The sequence below is a fragment of the Mus caroli genome, chromosome 19 (genome assembly GCF_900094665.2).
Source record: "Mus caroli chromosome 19, CAROLI_EIJ_v1.1, whole genome shotgun sequence".
NCBI lineage: Eukaryota > Metazoa > Chordata > Mammalia > Rodentia > Muridae > Mus > Mus caroli.
Window position 1 is genome coordinate 53698695 of NC_034588.1, and position 23662 is coordinate 53722356.

Genomic DNA, 23662 nt, shown 5'->3' on the forward strand with positions numbered 1-23662 from the left:
CATCCAACCTAGAAAAGTTAGTAAGACCTGGGCTCCAATGAGAGAACCCCACCTCAGAAAAATAAGGTGGATGGTTCCTGAGGAATGACACCCAAGGCTGGCTTCTGGTCTCTGCACAAATGTGCATAAATGCTCGTAAGCAACAACCCCATATGCACCTTACTTAAACCTAACACTATAAGTACATATTGAATGCACATAGTATGACAAATCAGATGTTGATGGGCCGGATGTTAACAAGTCAAGAGGCCATCAAAGAACATTTTTACTAGTAGGAAAATAGGCACAAAAAATGCCTCAGGCCAATAAACACAACTGGGCACTGTCCGGCATATAGGCACAGTGTCCAACATGCAGGCGCTGCATTCAACACGCATGCGCAGTGTCCAACACGCATGCACATTGTCCAACACGCAGGCGCAGTGTCCAACACGCAGGCGCAGTGTCCAGACTCAGCATCCATGGACTGTGTGTAAGATTGAGATTATGGCTTATGGTTCCAATTTGTTTCTCACCTATTTTATTTGTTTGGTCTTTGATTTTATATAGCTGAGACCGGTCTTAACTCCAGGATCTCTTTGCTTCTACCTCCCAGTTGCTGGGTTTAGAGCACACACATGACCACACCCAGCTTGTTGAAAGAAATATTTCTGGACACAGGAATGGCTTATGTTCCCATTTACATGAACAATTTCACGTTTCTATTTCACCGCCAACAATGACCTATGCAAATGGGGCTCCCTTCGCAGTGGTGGGTGGAGTGCGTTGTGGTGCGTCTAGAGTTTGTGAATGTGCAGGAGGAACTCATGCATCAGCTTGGTGCTGCTGAGACGGTGGGGAATGCGATGTCCCAACAGGTCTTTGAAGACAAAATTATTAAGTTAAAGAGACTTAGAGGAGGGCAGAGGAGAGGGTTCTGGAGTAAAAGACTCTCCAGAAGGAAATGGAGGGAGCGAGGACAGGTGACCAGGACAAGTCTCAGTTGGGGACAATTCATCCACATATGTGCAGCCTCCCCACAGCTCGGAAAAGTGTGCCCACTGCCATTCTTTCTCCGTGGACTAGAATTCCCAGGAGAGCATTGGTGATGTCCACCCGTACATTTTGCACGGATCTGTTATTACAGCCTCACCCAGCACTTGGTTTTACCCAAGTACTTTAAAACCACAAGTTTGTTAATCACAGCAGTGACCCTGTGAGATGCCAGACCTTGCCCTGTCCAAAGCATCCACATAACTGCCCTCCCCACCACCAGGACAGCACTTCCCTCTAAACTCCAGCCCTATGCAGCACTCACTCCCAACTTAAAAATAACCTGAACTCCCAAAGGCAAATCTAAGGCTTCACTATGAATAAAAGATGCCTTTGGCTATTTCAAAGTCCACAGCTGTAGCAGGTTTGAGAACACACTGTTTTATGTGTGGCTACAGATGGACAATGATTTGTCTAACAATAGAGAAGTTTCCGGAGTCTGGAGCCGATTGAATGGCCGTTCTACTGCGTCCTTTATCTGCTAGGAACAGTTTATTGGATGTAAAATTGGCAGTCTGATATGGAAATGCTCTAGGGCAGAATCACTGGGCAGGACTCTGTTGTTTGTCAAAATGGAGTGTGCAGTAGCTTCAAGATGATCTGTCTTAGCATGCAAGGGACTAGCAGCATAGACATAGGACCCTTGCATGCTTTTAACAGTGGTTCTCAACCTGTGGGTCGTGACTCCTTTAGGGTCGAATGGCCCTTCCACAGGGGTCACCTAAAATCATCAGAAGACATAGCTGTTCACATTATAACCCACAACAATAGCAAAATTACAGTTACAAAGTAGCAGCAAAAATAGCTTGATGGTTGGGGGTCCGCCACAACATGAGGGACTGTATTAAAGGCTGGCATCATTAGGAAGGTTAAGGACCACTGCTTTATCATGTTTTTAATAGGAATGGGGTAGAAGAATATTATTTCTCAAGGAAGAATACAGATTTATATGCTTTAGTTTTTTTTAACTTATGAGGAATGCTCAATCATGCATCTGGAGACCAAGAATTGATCAAAGTGAATCGCACAGAAACTGAAGAGGATTCCAATGGCCTCTGGCGAGCACCAATGTTTAAACACTAAGAATGCAACTAAACAATGTAACCATGTGGTTGATACACTCATTGGGGGGAGGGGGCGCTCCAGCCCAAATATGGACTTTGTTTCTTTCTGCTGGCTAACCCCAGGTGGGCACTTTATTTCTTTTCAATTACTTTAGATGTATGTATGTATGTATGTATAGTCTGGCTGTGTTTGTGAGCGTGCATGGTCTATGTGCACATCTATGCCGATGTGCATTTGTGGACAGAGGCCTAAGGAGGACATTGGGTGTTCTTCTCTCTCATCCTCTGTCTTATCCCCTTACTGCAAGTTCTCTCACTGAATCTGGAGCCAGACTGGCAGCCAGCAATCTGGTCATCTTCCTGTTGCCACTCTTGACAGCCACAGAGTGAGGAACACTCATGGTCATGACCAGCTATTTTTAGTTCTGTTCTGGGGATCCAAACTCAGACCCTCAAGCACATAGTCAGAGTTTTTAATGCCCTGAGCCATCTCCTCACATAGTCAGAGCTTTTAATGCCCTGAGCCATCTCCCCAGCCCCAAGTTCTTTACTTCCTGGGTCTCAGTTCCCTGATCTATAACATGGGCGAATGACAGTATTTCTCCATACGTCAACTAAAGCCCCCAATAGTTCTTGGGGTCCACCAGGATTACTCTATGAAGGTTAGTTTAGACCTTATAAAGAAAAATACCCAAAGGGGTGAGAATAGAAACTTAATTGGAAGCAGCCTGTGGATCCTGAGGTAATGGTGAGAGATGTAGAAGCAGAAAGCAATTATACTCTCATTCTATAAAAGAAAGGGATGTGTAGGTTCAGGTAACTAGTGCTGTTTTACAATGGGATCTTCACATTGTGACATGAAATCATCTAAGTTTCAAACATTTTCAACTAGTGAATAAAAACAAGACTGCCCATACCTGCACCTTCTAAGGAAACAGTCACGGGCCTGTGTGTGAGGGCTTCCAACTTGGAAGGAGGTAGTAGTTGTTTCTGACTATGTGCCATGAGCTCTCACAGCAAGCTTAAAGCAAACAGTTGTGATTTATTTCCAGCAGTGAGTGAGGGCAAGTATTTTAAGGCCCCAAATTTTGGGGTGTAAGATTTTTAGAATCTTTGGAAAGTTCCACTTTAATGATCCATATGTTCATTTCTGAAATCAGATTTAATCTCTCGTGGATCTTGCCCTATATTGCCAAGGGAGAATGTATGGGTAGGAGTACTTTGGAAGCCCTGGCCACAACTACAAGAAAGTCTTCTTTCTCCCTCATAACGCATTTAGAGCTACCAGATGCTTCCTCCTTGGTTGCTAATAGAATACTATTATGTTTCTTACTCCGAAAATGGTTCAGTATATACACTGATTTTATTATTTTTCATGAATTGATACTTTAAGTAAAAAGCATAGATCTTAAAGGTATGGTTCAATAATTTTTAACAAAACCATTCACTATCTCCAGCTTCTGAGATGAGACTGAACACACCCTACTCCCAGAAAGCCCTTGCCACATATCAGAGGTAACGGCTGTTATAATTTCTATCCTTTTCTCCATTGCATCGAGATACCCAGTTAGTGACCTTTGTCTACAGCTTTTCCCATGCAGTATGATCTTGACATCCATCCTCATTTCTCCTCTAGGTTTACCCTATGAAACTCATGGTGTCCCAATGAGGACTCATAGCATCTCTCCACCTTGCTATAAATCATAATCAATCAAGACACCTAACCCACAAAACCCACTCATTCCATAAACTTTTGGAAACACAAACAAGTGTGTGCCAGTGTCAGGAGTAGGCTATGATTTAGGGTGCTTCCTGGTGAATGGTACTGAGTCATGTGCGAATTTCTAACTGTGACAAACTGGGAGGGACAGAGTTTGGGGTAGTCTCTGCAAATACTGAATCCAAAGGGAACTGGAAATGGGGACGTGTTAAGTGTGGAGGAGTGCGTGGTGTAGGCTTCAGCAGGGAGAAAAAGAGGCAGTTTGATGACCTAGGGTGGGGTGAGACAAGGCTGTCGGCAGAGAAGTTTTAAGATACAATACCACACCTGAGACGTTCCTTCCCTCCACACTTTCATATATGCAGTCATACCAGAAATAGGCAGTGTACAGAGATGGTGACCCCCAACATGCTAAGGGACAGCATGAAAAATCACAGATACCCCAAAGTGAAAGAAAATACATCTTCATAATAAAGACTGGCACTGAACAGAACAGCAAATGTTGCCACTTGAGAGACCTCCAAGAAGTAGAGTAGGAAAAAGAAAAGAAGCTTTGTTGGAAGCAGTTGACAATGAGCTCATGCGAGATAGACACTAACTCATGATGTCATCAGAATGTCCATGGGCTCATGTCAGATAGACACTGGCTCATGTCATCAGATTATCCACAGAATGAGTAGAGTCCAGTGGACAGCAGAGACCCTGTGTGACCTCAGGAGAGAGGTGGAAGATGGAGGCAAAAGCATTTATCTACCCAGATGTCAAGGCTGGAACCACAAGGCTCACAAAGCAGAAACCATCAAACTATGACCCCAGAAGACTCTGACACACTTGTCCTGGTTTTTAATATTCTCCTGGGCTGGGGGGAAAGCTTTATAAACATTTGCAAACTCTGGGCATTTAAATGACTACTTTGTGTGAATTGCCTTGGGAAAAAAAGGATTAAAACTGATATATATATATATATATATATATATATATATAATTTCCAATGTTACTCCATCTGCACCAAAAGTGCTGGAGCCTCTTAGCTCATTGCTTTAATTAAATGGCCCTGCTCAGCAGACTTTCCTGGCATTGTAGTTGAAGATGTGTAAAGTTTATTGATTACAATTTCCAGTCATGCTACATAACACTATTACTTACCCTGTCCAGAAAGGGAGAGGCTGTCTATTTTTTTGAAGAAAAAGAAGGTTGAGTGGTGTTTTTAGTTTACCCTTGGATATCATAAGGAATATGAAAATTAACTAATTAAGCTAATCTAATGAAACAAAATTTTGTTAGACAAAGATTCACTGAGAATAGATTCAGAAATAATGGATTCAAAGATTATTATTCCTTTATTTCACAATTATAAATGTGTATGCATCAGGAAAAATGCATGGAGAAAAATCCCAACGTGGCAGAAAGGTAGTCCAGTCAGCGCCTATAGAGTGCAACTTTGTCTGAGGCCCTGCAATAGGGATTAAACAGAACCGAGTGTCTGGCTTCTCATTTCCGATGCAAACCATCCCCTTAAATGCTTCCAACACAAGAGATCTTTCAGGCAAAGCAAACAAAAATAGCCTGCATCAGGATGAAGTGGGTGGTGGGTCTCTTCAACAGGACAAATGGATCCCTCATTCTCTCTCTGTCATTTTCTTTCTCTCTCGTGCTGTGTGTGTGTGTGTGTGTGTAAGTTCTTTTCTCTTTCTTCTATGTTTTTTTCACAATGAGGGAATAGCTCAGCACAACTGATCTTTAATTTTTCATTGGTATACAGAGCAGCAGGGAAGAAAACTCAACCTCATATAGAAACTGAAGCAGACAGTCATACCAGGATAAAAGCTTTTAAGAATACAAATAAAAGCCACAGGCACACATTTAGTCCCAGAGCTTGGGAAATAGTAGCAGGTGGATCTCTGTGAATTCAAGGTCAGCCTGGCCTACACGGTTCCAGCTAGGTAGTTATCTTAACAACAAAAATAATAAAAGCCATCAATGGCTTAGGAGATCACCATGTTAGGGTCTTGGGAAAAGTGAACATTCTCAAGGACCACTGAACACAGGGCACAGAAACAGAGGCAGACCAACAGTGGCTGAGGCCACAGACCCAAGGAAACGTGATGATGTAAGGTCCATGAGTCACTCCTGACGCCTGTGTTCATCCCACCCCTGCCCTGGATGCCAGACCAGCTCCTCCTACAGTTTATCCCAGCGGAAAGCCCTGTCTCACTCCACAACCTGGTTCTGAATCGCTACTTCATCCCTGAAAGTAAAAATCTCACTTACAAGTTGTTCAATTTTGTCCGTCGACGCCACAACGACTATTACTCCCATTTAAAAATTTCTGGTATAGAATACACATTTGTTCACAGAAAATTTCAAAAGCACTAAAAAAATTTTTTTTTGAGAAATAAACACAGTCCTGTGCTCCAGAAACCACTGTCTATCCTTCAAGGGGTTCCCAGTGTTTTCTCTGGACTTTTAGTGGAGTTCAGATCATATACATAAGCTAGAACTTCTACTCCCAAGCATCTTAAATGAAGCTCAGATTCATTTCGCTTGTGATGCTAAGATTTTGTTGAAATCTATCTCATCTGCTCTGCAGATCACAAACCTCGAGCAGACAGCTTGGTGGATCTTCACATTTGTGTAAGCACAGGGCCAAAATATCAAACATGTCTGACACCCCACAAAGGCACCCTTGGCCTCCTTCCACCACATTGCAGCCCTAGTCCCCACCATGCAGCTCCACACCTCTACCATGCATCCTTACGCCCCATCATATGGCCCCACTCTCCATAATGCAGCCCCACGCCCCATCATGCTTGATGAGTGCTGTTGGAGCTTCAAATTCTAAGAGGATTCCTTCAGCAATGCACTTCTCTGGTTCCTTTTGCTCAACATAGTGCTTGTGTGACTCTAACATATTGAATATAAAACATCATGTATTTTTATTTTGGAGTGATACTTCATGGAAACAATATACCATAATCAATGTGGGCATCCATCGTCCTGTTTGGGAACATTTGTTTTTGTTTTTTTTTTATAGCTTGGCACTACTATGAATAAATATGCTATGAATAATATTATTGCACATTTTCTTAGTGGACACCAGTGCTATAGATCATATATACACATATATGTACATATGCATATACATTTCCTTTTGATAGTACTGATAGATACTCTTTTGAGTCATTAGTTTGGTGAATATGCCTGCTAGCAATGTAAAGTCTCAGCTGCTCCATAGAGTTTCTGGTACCTAACACTGCTGCTCCTTCTCATTGTAGCCACTCTGATGGATGCACAGCCACAGGACACAAAGGACGTTGAGGGAAACTGACAGTCAGACTTTTCACGTGCTACTTGGCCATTTGGACACTCCCTTGTGGATGTGTGTGCCATGGTTGTGGATGTGTGCCCTGTGGTCATGGTTGTGTGAGCCATGGTCATGGTGGCATGTAGTTGTGGTTGTGGATGTGTGCTGTTCTTGTAGATGTGTGTGCTGTGCTTGTGGATGTGTGTGCTGTGGTTGTGTGTGCTGTGGTTGTGAATGTCTACATGGATGAAAGAATGGCTGTCATCTCACTCCTGAGCCCCAGCACCTCACTCAGGGACCGGCCTAGACTGGAACCTAGTAAGCAGGTGAAATAAATGCCACAAAATGGTTTAGATCTTTAAACACCTTTTCCCATGTGTATTTTGACACTGTTACCAGGAAGGGTGTCAAACAATGGAGGGAGGGAGCAAGAGAAGGGAGGGAAGAGAGAGGGAGAGAGACAGAGAAACAGAAGTTCCCTAGATGGATGAATGGATGGATAGATAGGTAGGTAGGTGGATGGATGGATGGACAGATAGATGGGTAGATGGATGTATAGATCGATGCAGAGAGGGAGCATATAGACTTGAAAAATAAGAACTGAGAAACATTAAGCTTTGATAAAGCTTTAATAGAACTGGGACTCTCCATAGCATTCTTCTGCCTCAACTTCCCCAAAATGTACTCTGGATTCTTCTGTATCTGGATTCACTGCACAGGAACCTGGAAACCTACAACCTACCAGTTCCAAGCAGACCATAACTGACTCAACAGGTGTCAGAGATTCTTAGCTAAAACAAAGCAACAAACCCCCCTCCTCCACCCCCCTCCCCCACCCCATTTCATAGCACCATTTCCGTGCTTCAGTCTTTCTTCAACAGTGACAAGAAACATGGGATGCCCGTAATTCAAAATCTGTATGAGGGGCAAATGAGGCTCAAACATACTGACTTGAAGTCTGCATATTGTTTCCTAATTAATAGAGAAAAGGCATCCCTGGTAATCCTCTTAGTTCCTTTATATGAATGTAGGTCACATCGGCTAGATAAAAACTTAAAAGTGGCATAAAACCAAATCACATTAATTAGGTGTCTCCTTAATGTCTCTCTAATTCCTCTTTCTCATTCTGCTGCTAAGCAGGAGCATTAGCATTCCTGGCAAGCCTGTTTTAAAACTGGCCTTGAGAGTACATGCCCTGTGTAGCTTAGTTCTCATCCTGACTAAAGTATACTAGGATGATGGAAACTTTATCTGATGAATGACCAATATGAAAATATTTTTTCTGCACTCATTTCTAAAACACATCTTGTTAAATGAAACAAATCTCCATTGCATTAAAAACTGTATTTTCTATTTCAAAATATGTCTCCTGGCTTCCTTGTCCTGATTTCTTTCAATAGTCTAGACCAGTGGTCTGCAAAGCAATGCTTCCTGCCTTATAAATAGTTTTATTGAAACACACTGACATCTGTTTGTGTGCCACCTACAGCTGCTTTTTTTGCTAGACTCCCAGTTACATAGTGGTACCAGCAATCATTTGCCTCACAAAGGCCAAAATATTTACCATCCTGTTCTTTACAAAGTTCACGGTAGGCTACTCATACAAGAGTTCAGATCTTGTATTTCTTAACACGTGATCCATGTAATCCTGGTTATTGGTCTCACCTGTACAGAACTGAGTTTATTAGAAAGGTCCCTGAGAGTTAAAATTGAGAGTTGAAGAGGGGTCCCTGACACCCCTTTTGAATCAGGCTAACTGGGCATAAGACTTATTTCATCGAGTCTCAGTTTCAAGGAAACCCTGATATCCATCCAATAAAGCAGGTCTGATAGTGCACACTCACAATCCCAGTGGATGTGCAGTGCACACTTGCAATCCCAGTGCATGTGGGGTGGAGGGAGCAGATCACGAAGTTAAAAGTTATCCTGGTTTGAAAGCATCCTGTGCCACATAAAACCCTGCCTCTGATAAATAAGATGTATAAGTGACTGTGTATTGATTTTATTCTCTCCCTGATGAGCCATGAGGAATGTTAGGGCCTTACTTTTATACTCAACAACTTATACGTAAATGCAAAATCCAGAAGCAGCACTCAAAGTTTTTTAAACCACATTTCATACATCAAAAGAGACCATTGTAGGGGCTGGAGAGATGGCTCAGCAGTTAAGAGCACTGACTGCTCTTCCAGAGGTCTTGAGTTCAATTCCCATCAACCACACGGTGACTCACAACCATCTGTAATGAGATCCGAAGCCCTCTTCTGGTGTGTCTGAAGACAGCTGCAGTGTACTCATATACAAAAAAAAAAATATTAGAAACTGTCAAATTTGAAAATCAGCTTTCCAATCCTATTTGACTTTTCTTCACTCTCTAGTTTTGTTCTGTGCCGTGGGATACGAGAGAAGACGCTGGCAATCAGTGAACTCACTGGGCCCAGATTCCGCCTCCTGGAGTACGGGACTAGGCAACGGTGAGCCGTGCAGAGGCAGGGTGGGCTCAACCTTCTCAACTGTGTTTATGTAATTGCTCACTGCACACAACTGGTCTTTCAGCAGTCCAGGACAGCAACAGTCCTCAGGCCAACTTTGTGTGGATTCCAACTGAATGATGTTTGGGCTTTTTTTCTTTTTCACTAATTATTTTTTTTTTAATATTCCTCTGTCTCTGTGTGTGTGTGTACATGCTACAGCATATATGTGCAGGTCATATATGTGAAGAAGTTGGTTCTTTCCTTCTGCAAAGTGGGTTCTGGGGTCAAACTCAGGTCTTCAGACTTGGTGGTAAGCCCCTTTACCCACTGAGGCATCTTGCTGGCCCCAGGTTCTTGAAGTTCTTTTTTGTTTTTAAAGGGGCATTTGGTAAAAACAGAAAAAACAGACGGGAAAAGCAGTCTGTCGTAGAAGCAGCAGTAGTAACAGCGCCTTAGACCGGGTGAGACATGGAATCTCAGAATCTGGATCTTCACAGGAAAGGTGTGCGCACTCCCTCTCCCTTCCATGGCTCGGGTGGTGAGTAGTTGGGCATTTTAGTACATTATCAACTCATTCAACCTTGAAGAATAAGGACAAAGCACACAGCCTCATAAGAAGCGCCACTCCTGCCAGGCGCTCACCTTTAATCCCAGCACAGGAGGCAGAGGCCAACCTGGTCTGCAACCTGGTGTCCCAGCTTATAGAAGCTGCTATTTGATTTGAAAATGTAAAACTATGCATGGCTGTGGTGACATAAAACATAAATAAAGCCGGGCGGGGGCCGCAGTTACCCCTTGGGTTTGGATGTCTGTCAAGGGCAGCTTTAGCCTCTCACACATTATGTTTTTACAATCCAAGTCTTTCCTTGTACAGTTCATATTAAACAAATAATACCTGGAAGTAGAAACAATCCAAACTAGAATCTATGAAAATAAAAATAGACCCCCTAAAAGTAGAAATAACCCAAACCAGGCAGGATTCCAAAGGATTAGCCAACAATATTATTAATTGGAAGGAATGTCCAGCTAGAACTGTAATTTCGAACTGTGCAACCTGTTCATTATCCCGGGTGGGGCGTGAGTTTTATAGATGTTCTCATTTAACGTTCACACTCCTATAAAACAGGTAGTTGTGTTACCCCTACTTTACAGATATAGGAATTTTGATTTGCAGGAATTAAAAGCTCAGGCTGGGTGTGGTACCGCATGGCTGTATTCCCAACCCTTGGGAAGTGGAAGGAGGAAGAGAATTTGAAGTTCAAGGTTATCCTCAGTGACTTAGGAGGTTCAGGGTTAACCTGGGCTACATGGGACAGCCTTCAACCCTGTACTGGTTAGGTTTTTTTTTTTTTTTTTTTTTTTTTTTTTTTTTTTTTTTTTTGTAGACTTGATCCAAATCATCTGGGATGAGGGAACCTCAGCTGAGAAAATGCCAGCACAGACTGGCCCATGGTGCACTCTCTTGATTGATAATTGATCGGCAGAGGGCCCAGCTCATGAGGGTGGAGGGGGAGGGCAGTGCCACTCCTGGGCAGGTAGTCCAAAATGGTATAAGGAGGCTGAGCAAGCCATAGGGAGCAAGCCAGTAAAGCAGCACTTGTCCGTAGCCCACATCATCTCCTGCCTCCTACATGTTGTAGATGATGGCATGCCCTTCAAGCCTCTGTGTCAATCCTTCTGTCCTTCCCCCCACCAGGGGATAACTGCCTCCTGTTGGATGACTGCCAGGCACAACTTTGGCACATAACTGGGTCTTCTGAGATCATAAAGACAGAGAGTCACCTTTCTGAATGATACCCGGCACACCACCTGCCACCCATGGAGAGGCACTTGGTGAGTTAAATGCCACAGACAGAATGCTCATAAACAATCAAGGGAGGACTAGATGACACATGGGGGAGAAGCCAGTGTTGATGCTACCATGTAGAGACCATCATGGTGAAAGTAACTCGAAAGTTAAAAACAATAAACTCACAGGTGAAGCCAAGAACCTTGAAAGGGAGAGACCTGCGTGAATTAATAGTGTACTTGCGCAGTCACGTAGGCAGCATAATCTTTTATATGAAAACAGAGGCAGACCCCTTAAGTCACTTTCAAATAGTCAATAAAGAGGTGCTTGTCACTCCGCTACCATGCTGACCAAGACCATGCGTCCCACAACTCCTAGAAGATTGCTTCTATCAAGTCAGCATGCAGTCCCTGAACAGCACTGCAAGAAAAGGAAATGCTAGGCTCATACTGTCCATCAGATTTGAGGCAGCTCGGTGTCCTCAATAAGCCAGAGAAGAGAGTGGCTGTCACGGTTGGGGAGGTGAGACTTGAGGAGAAGTTCTCAACGCCCTGCCATTGCTGTTTTCTGCGTCCTGGGAGCTCTACGCTCCTGGCTGCTATTGGTCCTCACTCCACATGCACGTTCCTGGCAATGTCACGCTCTGATTGGCCCACGTTCATGGACGTTGGAAGAGCTCATTTGCAGAAGGAGCTGCGAATGCCTCTTTAAGCGCGAGAACCCATCATCTAACCAATCTCTGTCTTCTCCCAGGAAACCCAAGAGGCATACAGACGCTCTCCCCGCTTTGTGGGAATGAGTGACATAGCGGGAAGGCTTGTTAGACACAGTCTTCTGATGATTATCCTAGCTTTCACGGCCGCCTTTAAAGTGTGTATGCAAATGACGGAGACCTAGGTGTCAGCAGTCATATTTAAATATAAAATAGAGGGCTGCATATCTCAGATGCCTAAATTACTATTAATCATATGCAAATGCTAGCTCATGCATTTCTTTTATATCTGAGGAGAACAAATGACTGCATCAAAATCTTGCCTCTACCTAGGAGAAGGGAGGGGGGAATCTACTCTAGAAGGGAAGGGGATGGATAACCAGGTTTGTTTGAAAACATCCAGGAACCAACTAATGAGACTAGAAATGATGTTTAATTACGGTCAGATTCCTGTTCATTCAATGTATCCCTTTATAAAAATACCAACTTCAGCAAAAAATATATTGCTATGGCCAGGTATAGTAATACATGCTGTGGTCCCAGCACTCAGGAGGCAGATGCAGCCGACAGCCAAGAGTTCAAGGCCAGTGTGGGCTACAAAGGGAATTTAAGGCAAGCCTGGACAGGTTAGAAAGACTCAAAACAATAGCAAATGTATTGCCAATGCGCCCTGAATCGAGCACTATATATATATTTTTTTTTTAATACAGAGCACTGAGACCCTTTCTTGTTCCAAACATGAAGTGTGTCTGATTTTGTCTTGAAAGAATTTGCCAAATTCCAATCTAATTATGACTGAGATTCAAGTTAGCTGAGTGAGTTCTAGAGATACTTTCTTCAGATTCCAGCTGGCAGCAAGCGGGGACGCCAGAAACCTTCAAAATATGCCATGGAACAGAAAGGGAGTCAATTAAAGCTAAGGGAAAAAAAAGATTTTCTTTCCGGGTTTAGCCTCTAGAAATAGCACCCACTTACAGCTTATTCTACTGGCTTAGAATCTCTTAATCTCTTCTGTCATGTAAGATTTTTTCTGTAATTTACCCTAATGTTCCTGGAAAACAAGATGAAAATCCATTCTTTGTGTAGTACAAGCAATTAAAAAAAAGACCTTGAACCTACTTCAAAATAACATATCTGCATTATCATATCTTATATATCATATCATGAATGTGTTCAAATAGATGTATAAAGACCCTGAGACACTGTAATTTTATCGCTATGACCTCTTTCAGTTAGGAAAATCATAAAATTGTAGTTTTATTTTAAACCAGAAAACACACATTAATACATCTTAATGATTATGCCATATATAGTATTTTTATTAACTTTTCGTTTCAGCCTTCAAGGAGGTCAAGAAGGTCCCTAAGAATCTTCTGTAAAAATCCTGTCATCCTATCCTTCAGTGTCAGTGGGGCAGGGGAGGGAAACACTGAGACTGACTCTGGCTTACCGCCCCACCCACCTAGAGCTACTGTCAACTTTAAAACTTACTATTGCTTTGTTTGTCAACATTTATCTTCCGGTTACTGTCTAAGGTAGATCAATAGTCAAAGCAGGATCATATTTCCAGGTTGTTAAGGCCCGAGCTCTGAGAATTACTTTTACTGGAAAAAGTTGCAAGCAGGAGAAGACCCACGAATTATTCATCATCTACCGCGTGCCAGCCCTGAATACCGTCATGCCTCCTGACAAGTGCCCTCATGTGAAGCAGACCAGGTGCCCCAGTCCTCCAAGTGCCTGGGACGATGACAAAGCTGAGCCAGGCGGAGCTGATCTGAGGTGCTGCGACTCAGAGAGCCAGCATTGAAGGGGAAGGCACAGAGCCCATCTGCCTTCTGCGGCATCCCTTACTTACGGCCTGCTCTCCAGAAACCAAGGTAACCCAGCCCCACTGAGGAAGGAAGTCTCCCCTAAAACAAGACTGCAGAGAAAATATCCCTGGGACAGCATCCAAACGGAAACAAAACTCTCAGAAACACAATCACAAGTGTTTGGCCACCGTCACTGAGGATGCCCTTAAAGTACCCAACGGGTTGGCCTGCCCACCTGCTATGCTTCTGCACAAAACAGCCCTGGCCAGTCTAACACCCCGGTTTATTACTATCTACAGATATGCTGACATGTGGGGCAGGTACTTTATGTAAGTATGTGTTTCTGGAATACATAGATTTCTATGTTAACATAAAAAAAAAATAAGCATACCATGGCTTTACTGACAGAAAGAGCCTTCTGTCCCTCCTTCTCACTAAAGACAGTCCCCCGCTAGACACAGACGCCAAGTTCACAAAATGACACTCAAACCTTTGCAGTCTTCAGAGATGTGGCGAGGGTCCACTACCGCTGTCATTTCTGGCTTTAACCTGTCCCAGCCTCTGGCCTTGCTTCCCTTGGCACGCAGAAGGAAGGACTGAGTCCACTCCTCAGAAGCTAGGCTGGGCCTGGCTCTCTTCCCAGGAGTTTGTGGGCTGAGTTAAGTCAGGGAGGGGTGTGTACCGTGGGTGTGCTGCTGGCCCAGGAAGAACGGTGAGTTTCCTGTGTGGTTCTAGCACCTATGGAGCTCTCCTCCCAGAGTTCCCACAGCCCAAAGGACCGCTTGTAAAGAGCCTCCCAGATCCCTGACACCACAGCTTCCGAAGACGGCTGGCCATCACTGGGAAAGGCACAGAGAAAGCATGCCAAGAATGTCCCTAGGATTGGGCTCAATGTGCACAATCCAGAATCCAGATTTTTAGTCACTGTCATTTCACAATAGCTCTGAGAGGAGACGTGGAGAGAGAAGGACGATATCCTCCCAACTCTCCACGCCACTTTCCCCACCTTTCCCTAAATGAAGGGTTTTTATTGCAATTATTTTTACTACTAGGATAAGAAAGACACTATACAACTGTAGGGACTTTTTTTTTTTCATTATCAGCTGCTCATCTTGGCTCTGGGAACTGTTCTCTGATAAAGCACTGGGATGGATAGGCTTTGAACCATTTTCTCTCAGGTGCATGCTGGCGAAAGCAGTGACTTTATGTGGAAAGGCATCCCCCCCCCACCCTGCCACGCCCTTAGCCTGAGACTGACTTTGATAACCCAGTTACTTCTGAACACCTGGGTGTTTTGCATATTGGATAAGTTATGGAGATTTAACATGGGAAAGGACACTTAAGGCAAATGCCCTCAGCATCAGATACATGGATGGCCTAGGAGAGAGAAGGAGTTGGATCGGGAGGGAAGGTACTGAATTCCTCCAACAGGAAATCAACCACCAGCACCCATTCTGAAATGGTAATTTAATGTAAAGTCCAGCATTCACTCACTGGAGAAAAATGATTTAATTGAAACACATTAGTTAATAACACGTTTGATCAACTCAAGATCCCAGTTGTCCCTCTTCCTGCCTATAGGTTTGTTCTGCGGTGGCTCTGGCAGCTCACCACACTCACAAGTCCTCCATTTACCTTCCCTAGTGCAGGGCTACTGCCTGGGACTCAGGACCTCTGATGATAATGTTCTCCTGGCCTGGCAAGGTACCAGGCGCCAGACGCAGGGCCGTAACTAAATCCCTCACTGATAAAATGTTTGGCATCTGCAAAGCCGTCAGCTGTCAGCTGGTTCCAGAAGGCCACTCACACTGATGGAAATCTGATTGTACCTGCTGCTTGGCAGTCTTGTGACAGTGATTTCCCTATTTCAGCCCTAATGCTTTATTTTGTTATTGACAGTGTCTTGAGACTTTTACCATCTGAACACCAACCACACAAGTCTATTGCAGTTCCAGTCTTTAATCTTGGTGGCCTTCAATTAAAACTTAAAGGAAGCTAGTCTCTTAAACTTAAATTGCTATTCCTAGATAATTTTAAATGGAGAGACAAGAGAGGGTGTGGGCAGGGAGCTATAACTCAGAGAAGTGCTTGGCTCACAAGCATGAGGACTGAGTCCCACCCTCAGAACCCATGTAGAAAGCTGGTGTAGTGGATGCTTGTAACTCCAGTGATGGTAAGACGGGAAGGGAGACAAGAGCATCCCTGGTACTCCTCATAGAGCAAGCCTAGCCCACTCGGTTCCAGGTCAACGAGAGACTCTGCCTCATACAAAACAGTGGAAAGTGCACATAAACTTGTCTTTGACTTCCACTTGTTGCATACATGCACACATGCACACATACACATATGCACACATACACACAGAGAATGTGGGAGGGAGGAAGGGAAGGAAGGCTAGTGTGCCTCATCTGCTTTCTGGGGCTAAAATAGTTCTGGCTAAAAGTATGGCTCCCTGCCCCTCATAGACTGGACAACTGAGAACAGAGAACATTTAGTGCTGAGACTATTACCACGGAGAAAGCAATCCCCCTGGTTAGCCTCCTCCGCATACGACCTCTGCTTAACCAGACAATTTTCTTGGCAATTTATTAGAATCAAACAAACTGTTAAAACACACAACTGCTTTGGAGTTAAATGGCTGTGGTACGTTACAAACTTAGGGACCTGGGTGTCCCTGACCTGACAGAACCAGGTCACCTTTCAGGTTAGGACAAGGTGCTTCCCAAACCCTGTTCCTGAGAAAGTGATTGTCACACGGCAAATAAACACACTACAGTGCTTTCAATGGCGTGCCCACCTGTCTTTGAGAAATACTTGAGTAAATGTCGTTGAACAGGCTTCTCAGCCAGGTTTAATATTAATATACCCATGTGGCATCTAGCTAAGAGATGAATAAGATAAGACGCATTTCATAAATTTATTTGACCCGAGTAGCTCTGAGCCTTGTGTAATTATTAACCACAGTTTTGAACGTGATATTAAAAAAAAAAATCGGCAGGGATCTGAGAGAAACTTTACACTGTAGTTAGTTTGAAAGGTGAGAAGTCCTGCAAGCGCCAAAGAATTTAGGGACTTGCCCAAGGCAGCCCAGAAAGTATGAAGACAATTTCTCTCTTCGGGTGAAGCTGGGTTTTGCCATTTGCTCTGATGGGCCCGAGTGGCTCTGGGTACAGTAAGGTGTGGCCTGTGGCACTGTAATATTACCCTGGGAATCACACACCACAAACAGCACACCTGACAACAGATCACGTTCTCAGCAGACCTGGCTGAGAATGGCTTTGCAATTACAGAGCAGAAGAGGAAGCCAAGCCAGGATGTAATTTAGGATGAGCTGTGAGTGAGATGCAGCAGATCCCAGTAATGAATCACCCGCAGGGTCCCTCACCTCATCTCTCAGACTAAGCACGAGAGACAGAAGCCTGAAGCAAATTGAGTTTTATAAGAAGAATGGCTCTGCTATGGAAGACAAAAGCTAAATTTATTAAAAGGTCACATTCAATAAGGAAGAATTGGATTCTTAGACCTTCTAGACCCTCGTCTAGAAAGATGGGAGAAAAAAATGAACCTGTGTTCTAATGATGTCCTGCCCTAAGCCCTCGCGACCAGCCTCAGCTGGAGCTCAGCTGTGAGGACTAAAGAGATGGGTTTAGAGAGTTAAAAGGACCATGCAGTTTACCCCACGCCTCAACAGGGAGCTGAAACCAGAAGAGTCTGTGGCACCACCTGTCTCTCCAGTACTGGACCTGTGTCTGTCCACCACGGTTCTGAGGCTGGACCATACGTTTTATGGACTTTACTAAGATGTCAGCTCCTATTGTATATTCTCTACGTATCTCGGCTTCACAAACCGTAAATTGAATTGTGTCAGTTTTATTCTGAAATTACATTTGCTGAGGGCTTATAGAAAGATATTTGCCCCCACTCTCTCCTACCCTATCTCCTTTATTCCCTTCCTCCGTTCAGTTGAGGACAGAACGCAGAGCCTTGTTCACGCTCCCCTCGTGTTCCATTCTGTCTGCACCCTGCACTCCAGCCCATGCTCCGAAGCAGGAACCATCATTGCCTCCACTGTAGAGCCGAGGCAAGAAGCTAAAGAATTGCCCAATGTCATACCAAACAAGACTGGAACTTGGGTCTGTAGGGCTTGAACACTGCCATAGTGAGATGTGAGAATCGACGTCACACCCACATCTCGAGCTTCTCTATAGCCACACCCACATCTCAAGCTTCTTTATAGCCACGCCCACATCTCAAACTTTTCTATAAAGTTCTGCTGTCAGAACAAGTGCAGACAACAAATCTCTGTCAGTGCCCACGAATGCAACTGCGTGGATTTTATGTACAGAGACTACCCACAGAATACGCTTGGCAGTGGTCACGTGACGTGCTTGCCCCACGCCCCGCCCCTATATTTCTCTAGCACTGGGTTTTCCACGTCTTGGAAAACCTGGCTCCTCCCCTTTGCAACAGTATCTTTTTGCCGTGGTAGAGAGAAATAAAAGCGTTCTGTTTTTCTTGTAAAAAGAAATGGACATTTCTCTTTAGTGTCGTCTGTCATAAAAAAGACGAAGAAGCACTGCAGTCCCAGAGCATGGGAAGGTTATAAGGAAAAAGAATGCATTACTGCCCCATGGTGAGCTCTCACTTGTTGAGTAAATCAGCATGACTCGCTTACAGTGTGTGTTTTTATAACTTGTACATAAGTTTCATTTTCATTTGCCTCATGAGTTACACATGACGACAGCAATGGCAAAATACTCCGGTTGAGGCTCCTCCCTGGGGAATGCAGGGATGCTCCTGGCGTTGTGCCCAGCGCGCTGCGTGGCGGTTTACAGTTGCTCTGCTACTGACAGGTAGGGAACAGAATAAAAATACCCCGAAAAACATGCCTGCCGTGGAAAAGCTACCACAGCACCCTATTTTTCCATGCCTTTCCCGCAGCTTCAGTCACTACATTTCCAGAACCTTCTCTGTGAAAGTTGTGCTCAGAGTAAATAAGAAGAAAAGGTGTTCTGTGTTACAATAAAATAGAATGTTTTCCCCGAGCCAGAAACTCCAGAGCAACTCACCAGGATATGTTTGGGGACCTAAAGTTTAATATTCTGCATTTCCCTGTCTGACAACTCACTGTTACATCCAGTCTCTAGTGAGAGACTTTTACTTAGGGTTTCACGCACACTAATTACCAAATGTTTCCACTCTGCTCCTTCCAATGATCTTCCACATCCCCCCAAAAGCAAAAAGACTTTAAAAAAAAAGTTAACCCCCCCAAACCCACAAACCAAACAACAACAAAAGCCTGCTATTAATATTAAGCCTTTCAAAAAAGCCCAAACTGAAGTAGCCTTGTGGAGGTTTTCAGGGAACCTAATAACCATGACCCACAAGAACAAAATTATATTTAGTACTATTTGCAAACCATAGTCACATGATACCCTGCTTTATGCCCTCGAGCACAAAGCTAGGCTGGAGGGAGCCAGAGGGAGGCTTTCTACTGCTAAAGCCAAGGGCTTGATAGATAAGCTCCTGAGACGCCATCCGGAACACTGCAGGTCTAGACTTCACCCAGCATCTGCCTGAGAAATGTCAGCTCTCCTGAGTTATCTTTTGGGCCTCCAGGCAAGTCTTCATTTGAAGAAAGGGCTCATAAACACACAACAAATCACGTCCACCTCGTCCAATCCATCTGTTTTACAAAAAAGGGAAAATGATCGCCAATGAGAATGGAGCCAGGTTCCGCAGTGCTGGATCAAATCAAGGTTTCCCAAGCCCCAGGCTCTGAGCACCATTCACCAATGTCTGAGCTCTTCCCAAATTACCAGGTGCAAAACCTCTAGCTGGCGCATCCTCTATCCCATCACGCACTGCAGCAGCATCCACCAATGTCTGAGCTCTTCCCAAATTACCAGGTGCAAAACCTCTAGCTGGCGCATCTTCTATCCCATCACGCACTGCAGCAGCATCCACCAATGTCTGAGCTCTTCCCAAATTACCAGGTGCAAAACCAGCTGGCGCATCTTCTATCCCATCATGCACTGCAGCAGCACCTACCAATGTACAACCTGGTTTCAAATTACCAGGTAAAAGCCTCTGGCAGACATGCCTTCCATCCTACCCATCATGCACTGCAGCTCGGGGTATGCACGACAGAGATGGTTGTTACTATTATTAGCATCGTACATTTTTTTTTAAGTACTAGACAAAGAGGCTAGAGATAGAGTTAGCTAGAGCCATGATGACTCCGCACAAGAAATGTTCTACAGTTTAATGAAAATCACCACAGCAAATCATATTCGGTTGATAAAAGTTGAATGTACACTTAGGACTGAAGCAGGTGAAAGGCTGTGGGTTCGCCCAAGGATCTGTCTGCTTTCTGTAACTGGTACTTTTATAGGCCTCTTTCTTAAAGTTTTGTTATGTAGTCAACCACAGCTGAATGGCCTGTGTGAGGTCCAGCCTCAAGTGCCACGCAGAGAATGTCCCCAATTATTTACTTTCTCCTGTTGGTCTGCTAGACTGTCTTTGGGCAGACCTGGGGGGGGGTGTTTGATTGTTGATTGATGTGAGAGGTCCAGCCCACTGTGGGTGGTACCATCCCTAGGCAACTGGTTCTGAATCGTATAAACCCACCCACTGGTCATCCATCAGCATCCTCGAGGGATTCCGTTGTACTTGGCTGTGAGGTCATTCTCTATACAAAAGTTACTCTGTGTGAAGGCATTGAGTTCCTGCCTTGACTTCCCTCAGTGAGGCTATGATCTGGAATTGTATGCTGAAATAAACCCTTCCCTATGAGCAGTTTCTGATACACAGTGATGTCCACAGCAACACCAGTCAGCATCCTTTTTTGCTTGGTATGGTTTTTATTTTCTCTCTCTCTCTCTCTCTCTCTCTCTCTCTCTCTCTCTCTCTCTCTCTCTCTGTCTGTCTGTCTGTCTATCTATCTATGTTGCTCTGCATAGCCTAGGCTCCCTGGAACTTGCTCTGTAGACCAGACTGGACTCATTTGCCTCCCAGGTGCTTGGATTAAAGGTATCTGGTGCCATGATTCTTTTAAAATATCGTTTAAGTACTACACAGAGAGGAGAGGGGCAGAAAAATAGCAAGAACCTGACCCATTTTAGAAGAAAAAAAAAAAGGAAAAATTTCTGGCCTTTAACTCAAATGGATGGAAAATAATCCCTTGTTCACAATTGCAGAGTGTAAAATCTGCACTGTAACAAGCTCTCTTGGGATCTCCTGAGCATCTCACAGCCTCTCTAGTAGCATCTAGAAGGCTTGACATTTGTTTAAGTCAAAGGGCTAAGACCTTGTTCTGTAGTCAGTGCCTGACCGAAAATGGATAGCCCTTCATGGCTATAACAAGAAAGCAGATGTTCCCCTTATGAGACAGAACGATCCTTCAAGAGGAATCTCCAGCAACTGACCCACTTACCCGTGAGAGCAGTGATTTAACAATAGCATCACTGTACTTGTGGCCCGTGGAGAGCTCTTGTTGAGCCCTTAAAACGCTCAGGGATTAACGAGAGTGCTTTCTATATGTTCTTACTAATATTTACATTCATCTTTAAGTTGTCATTACTATTCCTATTTTAAAGTTTTAAAATATAGTTCTACGTACGCATTCGTGTCTGTGTGTACATGTGTGGGAGTGCCATGCATGGAAGCCAGAGGCATTCGATTCCTCGGGGAGTTGAAATACAAACAGCACCCTGTAGATGCTGGGAACTGAACTTCAGTCCTCGCCAAGAGCAATATAGGCTCTTAATCATGGAGCTGTCTCTCCAGCTCCTGTACCCATTTTACAGATGAGACCATAAGGGGACTCGGGGGAGCTACATCTCTGCCAAGGCCACGTTGAATGGGAAAAGAGGTTTTTCTGAAGCTCTCTGCTGCTACAATTTAAGGCCATACACTTGACATCAAGGCAGATCTCTGTGAGGTGGGAGCAGTAGAGGCCCTATTGGGGTAAACAGGGCTGAGACAGAGACTGAGAATTATCAGTATAGAGACACTAGCCCAAGGTTTAAGTCAGAGCTAGGTCTCTTAGGATTTAGTGCGCGGTTTTTTTGTTTTTTGTTTTGTTTTTTTTTTTGAGACAGGGTTTCTCTGTATAGCCTTGGCTGTCCTGGAACTCACTCTGTAGACCAGGATGGCCTCGAACTCAGAAATCCGCCTGCCTCTGCCTCCCAAGTGCTGGGATTAAAGGCGTGCGCCCCCACTGCCCAGCGTTTTTTTTTTTGTTATTTNTTTGGTTGTTTGTTTCATTTTTGAAATTAGAGAGTTCTGCTGCTAGCCATGCCTGTGACCATGCAAGAACATCAAAGAGATAGAGAGGCCACACTGCAGAGGGAAGATGGGAGAACTTTTGCTCCAACAAACTAAGAGGTGTGGGATTGTGCTCTGGGAACTCAAGAGCCTGTTAGCATGTTGGCTTCCTTCTTCACCAAAATGCAGCCTTTTGCAGCCCTTGCTGCATGGACATTTCTTAGGACAGGTGTGTGTGTGTGTGTGTGTGTGTGTGTGTGTGTGTGTGTGTGTGTGTGTGTGTGTCAGAGACTGAGTCAGAGACATGAACAGCTACCTAAAAGTGCAGCGTGGAATGAAAAACTCCAGCCCGGCCGCTTGCAAGGCCTCAACTACCTCAGGGCAAACGCTGCCCTGTGTCACGGTGAACAGCTCTGATGAGCTGGCACTTAGTTTCACGAACAGCTGACCTGCCCAGCAGCAAAGTGAAGAGATAGAAGCTGCCATCAGCCAGCCCACTTAGCTCAGGGCAGCAGTCCACTGATGCCAGCAAGCAGAAGGGGGAAGACCCAGCTCAGCCCGAACCTGGCAGGAGGCTCCTCCGTATGTGGCGTGTGCAAACGGCTCCTGAGCAGGGATCGGGTGTTCTGTGTTTATAGGCATCTAAAACGATGAAACGATGTCTTCACGATACGATGAAGTCAGACCAAGAGAAGGCAAACGTGAGAGTGATGGTATTCTATTAAACAGAGAGCCTGCCCATCACTTGGTTTAATAAGCCAGCCGGGTAAAAAGCCTTAATTTTCAATTTCAATAATTATCCAGTCTTTAAATCATCAGCCTCTGGATTTAATTCTCAGCCCCCTTTCATATCAGTGTGAAATTCCATATTTCCCCTGGAGACCTTAAAAGATCATTCTGTAATTGGTACATGCTAAGTATTTTAAGGTAAGAATGCATTTGGGGCAGTACCTCCTTAAATATATTGCAGCATTCAGTTTAGAAATCTCTCTAGATTCAAACCAATATAATCGTAGAGGAGAACTGTAGCAGAAATGAAGAAAAACAAAAAAACGAATCCCCCAAGGGAACCCGCTCACTAACTTTCCTATTAATTTATGAGGATTGAAAAGATACCAGACACATAACTGGATGTGTTCTGATGGGGATTCAGAAGTCCAGAGACATAGTCTTGGTCTTCAAAGACTGGCAGCCACTCGGATGGCAGAGGCATGGAGCACAGCCCTTCACGTTTTCAGAGAAAAATGCCGAAGACAACACACACACACACACACACACACACACACACACACACGTTCCTTGTATATCTATTCTAGACTGATCAAACCTGCGGTCAGAACAAGGAATTGTCAGGTATGCATCAATTCTAGTAACTTCTCATGTAGCCTTTCTGAAAATGTTACTGAGAATCGACTCAAACACGAAGGAAATTGATCCCCAGCTAATGATACCAAGGAAACGTGTGTGTGTGTGTGTGTGTGTGTGTGTGTG

The 23662-nt window shown here is 44.3% G+C and overlaps 1 protein-coding gene across 15 annotated transcripts in view; it reads right to left on the reverse strand.

The window, feature by feature from the left end:
- Ablim1 (actin binding LIM protein 1) overlaps nt 1-23662 on the reverse strand; it is a 281810-nt gene that overhangs the window by 190797 nt on the left and 67351 nt on the right. For 4 of the 15 annotated variants that reach the window (XM_029472694.1, XM_029472693.1, XM_029472695.1 and 1 more), the window contains exon 1: nt 14394-14776. The exons of 2 other annotated variants lie outside the window; for them this stretch is intronic. In XM_029472694.1, coding sequence (XP_029328554.1) covers nt 14394-14439 — 46 coding nt within the window. In that variant the 5' untranslated portion in view covers nt 14440-14776. Of the gene's footprint in view, nt 1-14393; nt 14788-23662 lie in introns of those variants that run through there. 9 more of the 15 variants (XM_029472688.1, XM_029472689.1, XM_029472692.1 and 6 more) reach the window with 6 other exon arrangements.